Source organism: Eumetopias jubatus, unplaced genomic scaffold, assembly GCF_037043125.1.
Source record: "Eumetopias jubatus isolate StellerSeaLion01/CBP00866 unplaced genomic scaffold, mEumJub1_p1.0 scaffold_10, whole genome shotgun sequence".
Classification (NCBI taxonomy): domain Eukaryota; kingdom Metazoa; phylum Chordata; class Mammalia; order Carnivora; family Otariidae; genus Eumetopias; species Eumetopias jubatus.
The window spans coordinates 60,251,703-60,266,854 of NW_028274816.1; the positions used below are offsets into that span (position 1 = coordinate 60,251,703).

The 15,152-nt window shown below is 41.3% G+C and overlaps 1 protein-coding gene across 1 annotated transcript; it reads right to left on the reverse strand.

Moving 5' to 3' along the window:
- Positions 1-6,122: 6,122 nt before the first annotated feature.
- Positions 6,123-7,425, reverse strand: LOC114202396 (KRAB domain-containing protein 5-like). Its single transcript, XM_088027818.1, has 3 exons — positions 7,399-7,425; positions 6,727-6,853; positions 6,123-6,232 (listed from the first exon to the last, which is right to left on the reverse strand). The coding sequence occupies exons 1-3, from the start codon at positions 7,423-7,425 to the stop codon at positions 6,123-6,125; spliced, it is 264 nt and encodes an 87-aa protein (XP_087883944.1).
- Positions 7,426-15,152: the final 7,727 nt, after the last annotated feature.

Here is a 15,152-nt window from a genome sequence, read left to right on the forward strand (position 1 = left end):
TCACGTCTTTAATGTTTTTAGCCTTCATGAAGACTTTTTTTCTGAAGTGTATATTAAAAACATAAGTTTTTCATCAATCATTACATTTCTGGCATTTCTATCCTGTATGCTTTCTGTGAGGTTGAGGAAGAGTAAGTTCCATGTGAAGACTTTGCCAACATTCTTGACATTTGTACAGTATCTCCACAGGATGTATTATCTCATGCTGAAGAGTTCTGATTATGAAATAAAAGCTTTGCCACATTTTTTATATTTGTAGGGTTTCTGTCATCATGCACTCTCTGATGTTTAGAAAGTTGTAGTGCTGCTTAAAGGCTTTGCCTTTTTTTTTACATTTTTTTAAAGATTTTATTTATTTACTTGAGAGAGAGAATGAGATAGAGAGAGAGAGAGCATGAGAGGGGGGAGGGTCAGAGGGAGAAGCGGACTCCCCGCTGAGCAGGGAGCCCAATGCTGGACTCAATCCCGGGACTCCAGGATCATGACCTGAGCCGAAGGCAGTCGCCCAACCAACTTTTTGTCAGCCTTCTAACCAGTATGTGTTACCTTATGTTGATAAATTTTGAGTGGGAGTCAAAGGCTTTGCCACATTGTTTACATTTGTAAGATTTCTTTCCAATATGAAATCTCTGCTGTTGACCAAGTTTTGAAGACCAGTTAAAAGGTTTGCCAGAGTTACTACACTTGGAAATCTTCTCTCCAGTAAGGATACAATGATGTACAGTAAGATTAGAGTTTTCACAAAAGACTTTCCCACATGTATTACTCTTATACTAGTTCTCTGGAAACTGAGTTCCCTGAGGCTTATAGGATTTGACCCTTGATAAATGTCTTTCCAAGATTCATTCCATTGATACATTCCGTCTCCATTATAAACAGCTCAGTAATTATGGAAGCTAGAAAGGCCTACAGTGAGGACTCCAAGTGCAGAACACCTAACATAAAAAAACTTGCTCCAGGGCGCCGGGGTGGCTCAGTTGGTTGGGCGACTGCCTTCGGCTCAGGTCATGATCCTGGAGTCCCAGGATCGAGTCCCGCATCGGGCTCCCTGCTCGGCGGGGAGTCTGCTTCTCCCTCTGACTCTCCCCCCTCTCATGTGCTCTCTCTCTCTCATTCTCGCTCTCTCAAATAAATAAATAAATCTTAAAAAAAAAAAACTTGCTCCAAGTTATGTATTATGGATAACTATTGAACAGTGATGTTTCCATAAAGACCTGCCCCCGTGTTTATCAAAATTAGAGACATTGGAAAAGGAAAGATTATGTGTTGACTGAAGGATAATGAACCTTCTGAAAAGGACTTCTCAAATCAATCACATTTAGAATTTTTATCTTCCTTTTTCAATGTCTAACTTTCAGAGGCGTTTCTGTGCATGACTGATCCAAACTTACATTTGAAATGGTTTGAATGATTATTTTCAGCATGGACTAGGGGGATTTTCCAGAATTTACAAACGCCCTTTCAGAGAATATGTATATGTATAAAAATGGATTTGGGTCTTTGGGTCAAAGACATTGTTCTGCAAATATAACTGACTTAAGGTGGGGTTTTCTCCCCCACCCCCCACTGAAGGTTTTATACCCTTGATCTCTTCTGGCAGGAGGGATTTCATTATGGGTAATTGTCCCAGTTTGGTTTTATCCATCATAACATCCTTTCTGCCCTTCCCTTCCCCCATCACATTCATAGTCATTCATTAGTATAAATACTCAGGGCCACAACTTCCATATCTTCCCATATCACAATCTTCTTTGCCTGTCTTTGCTAACAGGCCTAGGGTATTATGGAAAGACACAATTAAAAGATACAAAATAAGTTATCCCACTCACTATGCTCACATGCATATACACTAAAATGCTAATGTGCCCCATTAATACCTATCATAGGGCATCAGCAATGGAGGAATTGGAAGCACTTGGACTTTGCTCTGCCATGGAGACAAAAATGGACCAAATTACCTTTTAGAGTGCTCCAGAAGCCAGATAGGAGAACACAGCACACCCAGCGAGTACAAATGCAGAAGAGCCACATCAGAGAGACAAGGGAAGTTTTTGACACTTGCCCACTGCAGCAGCTCACCCTCCCTGACACTCCACAGCAACACTGTGAGAAAACTCTTACAAATGAGTGACCTGTGTGTTCAATGATCAGACTTCTTTGCAGCTGCCTGAGGAACTTGTTTCTGTCGTTAATGACATGGAAAAAAGAGGGAATGAGAGTACCCTTTGGAAGCAGTGTGGTAGCTACTCAGACAAAAGGTGAGTATTTGTTCAAACAATGGACAGCTAATAGAGCTGAAGGGAAACAGAGAGAGGAAGGTATCATGGGCTGTAAAGAAGTAACTGCACTTTTATAACCTGGGAAATTACAAAAATTTAGACATGACAAATGCCCAGAATGTATGTGACAGATGCCGTAAGTACTATTACCTGTGTTCTTTTCTACAAAGCAAGTCCATAAAACTGGCCCAGAGGCTTTTTTTTTTTTAATTCCAAAATGTCAATAAAAGATCACAAGCAAACAAAAGAAATAGAAAAATGTGTTTCAATCACAAGAACATAATAAATCCTACAAACTGACCCTCAATTAACAAAGCACTCTTACCTGCACGACAAAGAATTAATCATCATAAACGCGTGCATGGAGAAAGGAAGAGAAAACAGATATGTAACTAAATGATATCAGAAAACTGGGCATGACCAAAATGTAAACCCAAAGAGGCAAAGTATAACAATCAACCAACCACGAATTGGGAGCTGAAGAATTCAATGACTGAATTTAAAAACACACCAGTGGGTCACCCATAGACTTGCTCAAGCAGAAGGAAGAATCAGACAATCTAAAGACCCCTTGTTTTAAACTGTCTACTAAGAAGATGAAAGAAAAATGTGGAAAAGGACATGGTCTGGGGACTCATGGGAGACCAGTAAGTGGACCGATACGTGCACTAAGGGGACCCCATAAGGAGAGGAGAGCGAAGGGGGCAGAGAGTTGACGTGAAGAACTAAAGGCTTCTACTTCACACATATGTGGAAAGAAGAGACAAATTCAACAATCTCAGTAAATTCATAGTAGGATAAACGTCCAGACATGAACACCGTGACACATTATAATTAACCTATCAAAAATCAGAGGTGAGGGGCACCTCGGTGGCTCAGTTGGTTAAGTGTCTGCCTTCGGCTCAGGTCATGATCCTGGGATCAAGCCCCACATAAGGCTCCCTGCTCAGCGGGGAGCCTGTTTCTCCCTCTTGCTTGCCTGCCCCTGTCCCTGTTTGTGTGCACGCTCTCTCTCTGTCAAGTAAATAAATAAAATCTTTAAAAATCAGAGGTGAAAAGAGAACTTTGAAATGGCATGACAAAAGCAACTCCTCTTCTACAAGAGAGCCCGTATAAGATTATTACTGGAATGCTCAGTAGACCTTATAGGAAGAAGGGGATAGAATCATGTATTCAAGTACATGTAAGTTCAAGTACTGAAAGATTAAACAATCTACACTAAGAATAAGCTACCTGGCAGAACTGTTTTCCACGAATGTAGAAATGAAGACTAAGCCAAGTAAAAGACCCTCCGATTTACCAGCAGACCTGCCCTCAAGAAATGTGAAAGGAAGTTGTTCTAGTTGAAATAAAAGGATTCTGAAGAGTATGTGAAACCACATGACAACAAAAAACTCCTGCTAATATAAATATTTGCACAATTCTAGAAACCTGTAGTGCTGTAATGAGGTAGCACAAGTCACTTGTATTTCTGCTATAGAATTTTTTTAAACAAAAGCATAAAAATCATAAATAGATGTAATAAACTATACAACATAAAAGATAGAACTTGTGATAGTGGTAACATAAAGTAGGTTCAGGGGTGGAGAGCACTAAGTAGAAAACTTTCCTATAAAACTGACAATATCAGTTTAAAATGGTTTGTTATACATTTAAGATGTTCTAAGGAATCTCTAAGGTAACCAGAATGAAAATACATACAGACGACAGAAAAGTTAATGAGAATGGTGTCAAAGCATATCATGGGTGTAAGACCACAATTCAGATAAAATATAATACCTATACAAGATACAGAGGTATAGAAAATTTAAAAATTACTTTCGATTCACCAAAAGTGCTTCTCATGCAAAGAGAATATAAATTCAACAATGAATAGATGTTGAAATTAATGCTAGCAACTCACCTAGACATTGTAGAACATTCACAACCACTAACTAAGGAAAGAAATACACAAGATGAGTTACAAACTGTGTACGGGTAATATTTATACAGACACATACATAATGTTATTGGCAAAGGGCATAAATCTGATTCATATTTGAGGTCGCATATTGTTCAAAACTGTACTGTGTTGAAAATTGTCACCCTATAACAAAATACATAGGTAAAAACAAAACCACAACTGACTAATTTTGTGGAAAGTCCCAAACAAAAGGAAGCACATTATTATGGAATTGCAAAACCAGAATAAGCCAAAATTTAACTGAAACAATTCCACATAATAAAAGGAAACCTTCTATAAAACTATAACTGTAAGCTCTGTGTATCCATGAAAAACAGGCATTTTCCATTTTGGCATATGCTCATTGACAGTAAAATTGTAAGGCATATTCATTAAAATCAACCATGAAGAGGTGTAATGAAAAATTTTATGAATAAGGACTTAAGAAACATCAAAAAATGTATTCTGTTATTGATCTATTCCTCTTTTTACACAGAATTCAAGGGTATAATCCATTCTTTAGAACGAAGCAGAGAAGCAAAAAACTTTCCTTTCTAAATAAACAAATGCCATCAAAGTTGTAAAGTATGCTGACAATCATTTTATAAAAATAAATATTGGGGATTAAAACCAGATACATTCTGAGGAAAGTAGTAAAAAAAAAACCTTATGATTAATTTTTCCTGAAGTAAAATTCCATTTATGAACACAACATTTTTTCAAATTGGGAATTTTACTATCTACATCACTTCTTATAAAGCACATGCCCATGTCATATCAGAACTTTTGATCTAATAAATAAGAGATGAGTCTTACAGACAACTAATAAGAAAGTGAAAACATATGACAAAGTCACAGGAACCTCATATTATATGAGACAAAATTATAAAATGATGCAAGTATTAATAAGCTAAGAATTGAGACTTTATTGTAGGCTGTGGGTTCTAAAAGTTCTAAATCCCCAGGGCACCTGGGTGGCTCAGTCGTTAAGCGTCTGCCTTCGGCTCAGGTCGTGGTCCCAGGGTCCTGGGATCGAGCCCCGCATCGGGCTCCCTGCTCGGCGGGAAGCCTGCTTCTCCCTCTCCCTCTCCCCCTGCTTGTGTTCCCTCTCTCGCTGTGTCTCTGTCAAATAAATAAAATCTTTAAAAAGAAAAAAAAAAGACATCCCTTTTAAAAAATAAAATAAAATAAAATAAAAGTTCTAAATCCCCTATAACATTAATTTTTGTACTAAATCTAGGAAACAAATAGAGACATTACATTATTTCACCACCAAGGAATGGAAAATATGGAGGGAAAATTTCTTCTAGTTAATACAAAGGAAATGAATGTTTGAGGTGAAATAAAGGATTTTCTTTTCTCAATTTAGGGAAGTGTTTTGTTACCTGATGAAATTACTGAGTCTCAATTTTGTACGTTTAAGATTAAAGCCTCCATAACATTGGAAAGCATAAACCAGAAAACATGTGGCATCTGTCTCCAGTGTTCCGGGGGTTTCTGCACCAATCCCCAGTATGCCCACCACAACTCTGGCTCACTTTCTCACACGAAGCAAAACAGAACTTAGAAGAGGCTTAGCACAGAGACCCTCAGAAATAGGGAGATTTCCCAAGGCCCTCAAAGCAATGGAAAATCTCTCAGATTATGGAGGCTCTCCCACTCCAAGGCGAGTCTCCAGGCCCTCACTGTGGATGTGATGGGCCATCACTAGAGCTGAAGCAGAACCCTTAGAGAATATAAAAGCATGACAATGTTGGCTAGCAGATGTCCCTCTGAGAGAGACAGAGGCATGAAACTGGGCTTCTCCAACTGATTTTCATTCAAGCAGAGCGACTGGAACCACATTTTAAGGTCTACCTTCCTCCTTCAGACTTGGACCTCACCTCTGTCATCTGCTTCATTCATTCCCACCTACCTGGATGAAAGGCTACTGTCTTCTTTCTCTTCCCATCCCAAGGGTCCTTCGTTTGCTCCAAAAAGGAGACCAAATCAGGCTTTGACACAATGAGACCTGTTTAATAGAAAAACGGAATATAACTATTGCTGGAGATTCTTTCAATCCACTATTGTGCTCAGCAGAGACGACAGAACATTGTAGAATTCTAAAAGATGATTTCCCATCCCAAACACTGTTGACCAACAGCCCCTTTAGAACATGCAGGAGTTTCAAATATTCGCATCCTAACTTGCACTTCCAAGTACTACCGATGCAATAATAAGGACTAAAAATTGGAGTTTAAATGCGGGCAGTACCATTTTATGCCACTCCAGGTTTAGCATTGCCACTAATCTGCAGAAATGATGTTACCTTAAGGAAGGGGGAGCTAAAGCTGAAAAGCAAACATCAGGAAGATTTTTGTCTACAACTACAAATCCTTACTTTTGTTCCTTAGTGCAGTGATCTGAATTCCAGTTGTGCAAAGAAGAATCATCCAAGAGACAGTCTTCAAAGGAAGAACGAAACCCTGAGTGTGGTTTGGGAAATCTGGAAGGAGTCATCCTCACCCAGGAAGAGGAGGTGTCCGTAGTTCTCTAACATCACATCCCTGTACAGTTCCTGCCGAGTGTGGGTCAGGCATCCCCACTCCTCCTGGGAGAACTCTATGGCCACATCCCTGAATGTCAGCAGTGCCTGCAATAAATACCACAGTCACCAGGTGGCCATAGGCAGGGTTCATGATGGCCCCTAGATCAAAGAGGGAGTTAGTGTCACCGGCCAGACCCAAGACCTGGCCTTCACTGCCTGATTGTACCCACCAAACTTTATCCCACACTTGACTTAACCTCTTCTTTCCACCTTATCCTTTACTTCAACCAAAACACCCCATGGGCAGAGTCTCCTGTGGTGAAAACAGAAACTATCCAATAAAAGGTAATGACTGCCCAGGGGAAGTGCTTGGGCTGGCCCAGTTTGAGGCAGAGGGACCAAGGTGTAACCCATGGAGTGGTCTACAGTTACCTTTACCTCCTTATAGTACTAAAATTCTCCACCCACGGAGAAGCACAAACCTCATTTACGTAATGTGCAAAGGGATCAGGTTTTAACCCAGTTATCCGTCCCAGAGTTGATTGAAAAGGACACACAGGTCAATATACAGAGAGGACTCTAAACCATTGTTCATAGCAGGTGTCAAACATGACAAGAATGATGGAAACAAAAAAGTTATCCATGCAAACTTGATCTATCATCTTTTTGCGTTTCATGCACCCATCCATACATTTGGGAAGTGGTTACATACACATTAAAAGTGAATGAGTAGAAAATTGTCATGGTGATTAATTCAAGAACCATTTTCAGTGACATGACACTTATAAATCATGTTGTGGATGATGATGCTTCTGTCTTTTATTCACACGATCAACACAAACACATAGAGTGATACAGATGAAACAGCTATTATTTATGAGTCTAGTATGATGAAGGGTACAAGAAACATTAGAGTTGGTTTCTGGACAAGACTCCACCTCCTTCCCAAGTGGCCAGCCTCCTGAATAAACCTCATATTCCTTTTTTTTTTTTTTAAGATTTTATTTATTTGACAGAGAGAGACACAGCGAGGGAGGGAACACAAGCAGGGGGAGTGGGAGAGGGAGGAGCAGGCTTCCCACGGAGCAGGGAGCCCGATGCCGGGCTCGGTCCCGGGACCCCGGGATCATGACCCGAGCCGAAGGCAGACGCTTAACCAACTGAGCCACCCAGGAGCCCCCTCATATTCCTTTCTAATCAAAACTCATGCCTTGGGCGCCTGGGTGGCTCAGTCGGTTAAGCGACTGCCTTCGGCTCGGGTCATGATCCCAGGGTCCTGGGATCAAGTCCCGCATCGGGCTCCCCCTGCTCTGTGGGGAGCCTGCTTCTCCCTCTGCCTCTGCCTACCACTCCCCCTGCTTGTGCTCTCTCTCTCTCTCTGTCAAATAAATAAATAAAATCTTAAAAAAAAAAAAAAACAACTCATGCCTTGTGTATTGGCTTTTCATGAGACTGGCAGCCAAACTTGGGTGTTTCGGTAACAAAATTGTCATGGGATTGTTGAGTACACCCGTCAGGAAATAATTATTGAGGATGTTTTCTGGCGCAACTTAGTAAGTTTATTCAAGTAGCATGGGACAGGACCCAAGGGCAGAAAGAGCTTCATTTTGGCTGCATGAAGCTCATGGTTATATGTTTAGTGCTCAAGAGAGAGGGGTCATGTAGGGAGTATTAGATCATAAATGTTTCTTTTTTTTCTTTAAAGATCTTATTCATTTCTTTGAGAGAGAGAAAGCAGGGGTGGGGGGGGAGCAGAGGAAGAGGGACAAGCAGACTCCATCCTGAACACGGGCCTAATGAGCGGGGCTATCAATCCAAGGACCCTGAGATCATGACCTGAGCAGAAATCAAGAGTCAGATGCTCAACCCACTGAGCCACCCAGGTGCCCCAATCATAAATGTTTTTTTCAAATTTCTACTCATAAAACTATGGTATTATATTATAATACCATATCAATATCAATACCATAATATATTATGTTGTAAAATGGTATTGATATTAACTATGGGTGAGATACACAGGCAATCATGAGACCCTTTAAGGATGTACCAACCAGCATGTATTTGATCCTTATCAAAACTATGCAGGTTATAGGTCAGCCTTCTGGGTTAAAGGTGAATATTTTTCTGTTTCTATCTCTCATCCTTTCACCAATGACAATTTTTAGTCCTTCAATTTTTAAGGTTGTTGAAAGATGAAAGGCTCATCTTCTGTAACTTCTTCAGGGTGACAGGGGTTGTAGACATGTCCCTACATGTGGACTGAAATTCGTCACTCTCTGTCCCTACATGTAACTATTACAGAAGGCCACTCTTGTAGAGTCCAGAGGGGACCCTGGGATGAATTTGTTTTGAGTAGTAAGCATCATGTGTTCGGCTGGGTGACAGAGACAGGAACTGCTTGCATATACCTCAACAACAGAAGGGAACGAAGCAAAAGGGAGAACACATTACAATTATTACTTTAATGGAAAATCATGAGAGCAGTGAAAAGACCCTTTAGGTGACCATAATCCACCTCTCCACCAGGAATTTAAATCAATAAGTGACAGTGTAGGAAGAGAGACAAATCAAGAAACAGAGGCTTAACCAGAGAGAACAACCTTCAGGTTACCAGAGGGAAGGTGAGTGGGCAGAAGGCTTAAATAGGGGAGGGGAATTAAGGAATGCAACCTGTCCTGATGAGCATCAGGTGATGTATGGAATTGTGGAATCCTTATATTGTACATCTGAAACTAAGAAAACGTTGTGTGTTGACTGACTGGAATTAAAATAAAATCTTAAAAAGTAAAAGTGGTGGCAATCCGTGAAAACACTGACGTATCTTTATAATACCGAAAGCCACAAGTAGAGAATATTAGTTCGTGTGGTTCAAATAAAGAAAAGAAAGCAGGAGAGGTTAGCTCTTTCCTAAAGGGCATTGAAATGCACATTGACATTTCTTGATAATTACTTCAGGCCTGAAAATTATGGAAATTATTACACCTACGTCATTATATCAGAACAAGAATGCTTCTTGAATGCTTAAAATCTGTATTTTGAACAAGGATCCCACAGTGGATTTGAAATGCTTAACTTAGTCTCTGTGTGATCTAAATATATTTTAATGAATAGTGAGGCGCCTGGGTGACTCAGTCGACTAAGCAACTGCCTTTGGCTCAGGTCATGATCCTGGGGTCCTGGGGTCCTGGGGTCAGGTCATGATCCTGGGTTCCCTGCCCAGCAGGGAGTCTGCTTCTCCCTCTGCCCCTCCCTCGGCTCATTTTCTCTGTCTCTTTCTTGCAAAAATAAATAATTAAATAATTAAAGGGCGGGGGGGAAGAATGCTTCTTGAATGCTTATAATTTTTATTTTGAACAAGGATCCCTCGATGGATTTGAAATGCGTAACTTGGTCTACGTGTGATCTGAATGTATTTTAATGAATAGAACATAATGCTTTCTAATGTGTTAACACTGATATGTAATGAATGATGTATTATCCGGCCGCCAATAATTACCTACCTCACCTTATTTAAGAATGTAGACCACGTACAGTATCTGTCACCATCTGATAACAGAGTGACATAATACGACTAGTAATCCGTTTTCTCAGTGGCCTCAGACTTTATATGATGTATAGTTATATTTCCCACAGTTTATCTATTGCATCGTCTTCTCCTTCTTGGAACTCTTGGGACCTCAGGATAGATATATGACAGGTTATATCGGGGTGTTACTGGCCGTTTGGGTCAACTCCATGATGGTGCTACTTGGCATCCATTTTGTGTAGGCAGTTGGTTTGCAGGAGACTTGAACTGACACAAGACATTCTCACTAGGGCATCCCCTAAACAACACCCTGCGGAGTCACAAGTTAATATAACTTCTTAAACTGACACCTCAACCACGGCCCTTGCAAACGACCACCTCCCCTGGCACCTTAGGTATTCCCCCTGTGCGCACTTTAGAGAAGATCCCTGCAGAGATTACCTAAATGTGTTTTAGTGACAATGGCTCAATCTGGACTTCCAAGCACTCCACCCATGGATCCTAATAAAGGATTGAGCCCCGTGTCATAATGGAGGGGTTCTTTTGATGTTGCAATGAAGTGAATATACACACATGGCAGTACCTGGTGTGTGAGAGATACCCCTTGAGTAGGAGGAAAATATTTCAACATGAGGCAAGGCATGAGAGAGAAAAATTCCAGGAAGAAGACCTGCTTGAATTCTGCAGGTGGAGAGAGGACACCTGTTTCCAGTTGCACACCTGACTCTGAATACAGAAAGATAAATTGTATTTCTTTTATTTTTTTAGTTATCCCCAGTTCCTTAAAATAAAAAATAAAAAAATTATCCCCAGTTCCTCTGCATCTCCTCAATTTCATTCCCAGCTCCATATTCATCTCTGACAATTTTTTGCCCATGTTGTGTCTGGAGCGTTTGCACCGACCTCTGAATTGAGATTAGAGGGATGCAAGGCCAGTGGGCCAAAGATTAATTCAGATATTAAGCCCTGAGAGGGATGTGAAAATAGGTAAAACATGATGATGGAACACTCCCCTGAGAGAAAGATAAGACCTATTGCAAGCACCCCTGGAGAACTCTTTCGAAATGTTGGGAGGGAACTAGAGAGAGCCTGTAGTCACTCCAAAGTCCAAGTCAGCTCCTAATGGTGTTATCTGACAAAGAAACGTAATGGAAATGGAGACTTGGCAACTAGGATGAGTTCCTGAGGATCAGGGAATTCCAATTTTTCTTCATGACTTAACTGCATTCCTGGATGTTACTGACAAGCAGATGCTGTTGGGTGACTGAGATTACTGACCTTCCTCAGGCCTAGACTGGTGGCAGTGGATAGCGAGGAGGCATGAGATGATGGAAATGCTGTAGAGATTGCCTTAAGATGTCACACGGTAGAGTAGATGTGGGAGATGAAGAAACCTTTGGGACCCTGTAATAGGCAGGATCAGCAAGGCATGGGCTGTGGTTGCACAAAGCACTAGTATCCCAGGTGTGTAACCCCAACATAGGTTTGATCCCCTATAGATGGGTGCTCTTCCAGGGGCTGACTCATAGCTGACAGGTACCTCCCCCATTTCCACTTACCCCATGATAGGGTTGGCAATCACCTGCTCTGGGCTCTGTGCTTGTTACCGACTAGCGGAGTCCCAGGTCAGCGTTCAGAGACAGTGAGCATCTCTGCTTCAACGAGTCCACCAATTTTTGGCCAGAAATCACCATGGTCTTTCACAGCCCTTGCTGTTCTTACACTCATCCTGCTAGGAGTGGAAATAGGGTTTCTATCAGGTGTGGAATCCAGTACAACGAAGTTGGATAACAGGTTAATCACATTTAACAGTATTAGAATTGAAATATAATAATCCATATCAGGGGCGCCTGGCTGGCTCAGTCAGTCAAATGTCTGCCTTTGCCTCAGGTCTTGATCCCAGGGTCCTGGGATCCAGCCCCCCATCAGGCTCTCTAATCAGTGGGGCATCCACTGCTTCACCCTCTGCCCCTCCCCCTGCTTGTGTTCCATCTCCCTCTCACTTTCTCTCTCTCTCAAATAAATGTTTCAAAATAATAAAAATCCATTTCATTTTGTAGCTGTGAGCTTGTGTTCAGCTATACTAGGAAAGAGTAATACTTATAGAAAATACGATGTATATTTTATTTTAGGTACACATGAATACGTAGGAAGCCCATGTCTGATAAAATGGCATGGACATCATGTGGGTTACACTCTTTTTTTGTTTTGTTTTTGCTCTGGTGTTATCCATATGCAGCATTGTGCTCATCTTTCATCTCACATGGCCCCGAAATGGCTGTCCCACCACTAGGTACCAAACCATGATCTCGGGGCTGTGAGATGGATTCCACAGTGAGCTCTGTGCTCACCTGGGAGTCTACTTGACATTCACTCCCTCTGCCCCTCCCTCAGCATGCACTCCTTCTCACGCTCTCTCTCTCAAATCAGTAAATAAATAAAATCTTTTTTAAAAATGTAGGAATATGCTTAACCCAGATGCACAAAGATTTCATTTTGTATGCAAATAGGATGCTAATTTTGAGGTAGGCAGGTACAGATGTGGGAACCTGCACTTGTGTTATTTAGGACTTTATGGAAAAATTTGGAGGGAGTAATAATTTTCCTTTAACATTCAAGATTATTTTATCTGGACTAAATTTCAAATTGACTAAGAAATATTACAGGAGAAACAAATCCTAAACTATAATTACATGCACCCAAATCCCATAATGAAAGTGAGACCCATAGAAATAACTAAGGCAGATTGTTTTTATGCCTTTTAGAAAAAGAGAAAATACATCTGTGAGGATTTGACAGAAAAAGGAAAACCTCTTTGGGCCTTCAAATAGTATGGAATTCTGAACGGAATTTGGGTAGTGGTAGTAAAGTAGTGAAAAGTAACAAGGCTTGTTCATGCAGACTTCTCAGCTCTAAATTCCCTATCCCTGGTGATAAGAATACCGCCTTACCTTTCTGTGCAGGAAGTGTTTCTATTACTTGGCACACTGAGTTCCTGCTTTCTGGAGACAAATGGGGGTCAGAGTGTGGTTTGTGCATTGGCTGTTCCTTTTTTTTTTTTTTTAAGATTTTATTTATTCATCTGAGACACAGCGATACAGAGAGAGAAAGCATGAGCAGGGGGAGAGGCAGAGGGAGAAGCAGGCTCCTCGCTGAGCCAGGAGCCCGATGTGGGGCTCAATCCCATGACCCCGGGATCATGACCTGAGCCAAAGGCAGATGCTTAACCATCTGAGCCACCCAGGCGCCCCGCATTGGCTGTTTCTTAAGTAGCTTTTATTTCAGAACATTCAATACGACATGGGGCACATATTAGGGCAGCCTGCCATTGTCCCCAACACACACTCAGGAGGATGAACTGACAATCCACCATAGCAGGGAGATCAGAAGCCTAGGACCCTCGCCGTCCAAAGCCCTGCCCAGATCCAAGGTCTTCTGAAGATTTTCCAGGTCTGGCCCCACTCTGGGCTCCCCCCTCACTGAACAAATTAAAGGAGATCAAAATTTTGTTTGGCTGCTTATTCCCAGTCTAAATGTTAGGTGCTCACTTTTTGATGAAACCCCCACAAGGTATACGGGAGCAGAGAACTGCATGTTTCAGCGCCTAAATTTCTGTCTTTCTTATTTTTTTAAAAAAAATATTTATTTATTTGACAGAAAGAGAGAATGCAAGAGAGGGGGCACAAGCAGGGGGAGTGGGAGAGGGAGAGAAGCAGGCTTCCCGCCGAGCAGGGAGCCCGATGCGGGGCTCGATCCCAGGACCCCGGGACCATGACCTGAGCCGAAGGCAGACGCTTAACGACTGAGCCACCCAGGCGCCCCTCTGTCTTTCTTATTAAAGTCAGTGCTTCTTGTGTGTATGCATTCAGCACCTTATTTTCCATTTATAAACATTCAGTTATTGCTAACGGTTTAAACAGTGAATATCCATAGATATTGTGATGTTATACCTTGAAAATGATTTCACCTCTTGGATGTCGAGCCAAAGGATACCACCAAGCCAAAAAATAGGAAAAGACAGGTTTTACTTGCAACAAGTAAAGAGAACACCAGGGACATTTCCCAAACTAGCTCTCCAAACAACAAAACTGGGTGAATGTTAAGCTAAGGGCGCATGCATGTTGGTGAAGGCACTTGGCAAAGGATCTTTCAGTATAAAATCAGTCAAATGTCCTCCTAAATGGACAGAGTCTAGGTCCTAGTTGATTGAAGTCACAGGACCTGCAAGGGTGGACATCATCAGCTCTCTGGCTCCTTCAGTCAGTTACCTGGGTGCTCCTAGCACTTTAATTCCCACCAAATCCACTGGAGACTCTGTATTAAGGCAGTCTCTACTTTGGAAACAGCAGTGCCAGGTTTACCATGGATTTATTGTCTCTGATATGGTTAGACTATCTCCTGGCCTGGTAGTGGCTGTTTGTTTTTACATTCTTTTGCTGCCATGAACTACTGGTGTTTATTTTTCTGCAATTTGGACATACTGCAGGACATTCCCCAAACAGGTACTTGGGGAAATAGTGCTGGCATAGATCATAAAATAGATGGGGGGCTAAAGTGACTTCTCTTAAGGTAAGAGATCTTTGCCTTGTCTTCCTTTTCCTGTGGACCCTCAGCCTTATCTGCCTACAAAATGATTACCAAAAATCAAGCTAATGAACATATCCATCACGCCATATAGTTAAGATTTTTGTGTGGTGAGAATGCTTTAGATGCATTCTGCTAGCAAATTTCAAGTGTAGAATACATTAGCTATGGTCGGTGTGCTGTACAATAGAACTCCAGTATTTATTCATCCTACATAAGTGAGTCTTGTTATATTTAACATTAAAAATAGAGACTGCCAGTAATTTTTTTCACCAAAAGATGCGTTTACTC

Coding starts and splice junctions, on each gene's coding strand:
- LOC114202396 (XM_088027818.1), bottom strand. CDS start 7,425: ATGAAACGCAAAAAGATGATAGATCAA. Junction 6,854..7,398: donor GCAAAAAGATGATAGATCAA/GTTTGCATGGAT, acceptor TATTTATTGCAG/GCACTGCTGACATTCAGGGA. Junction 6,233..6,726: donor CGGACACCTCCTCTTCCTGG/GTGAGGATGACT, acceptor TCTATTAAACAG/GTCTCATTGTGTCAAAGCCT.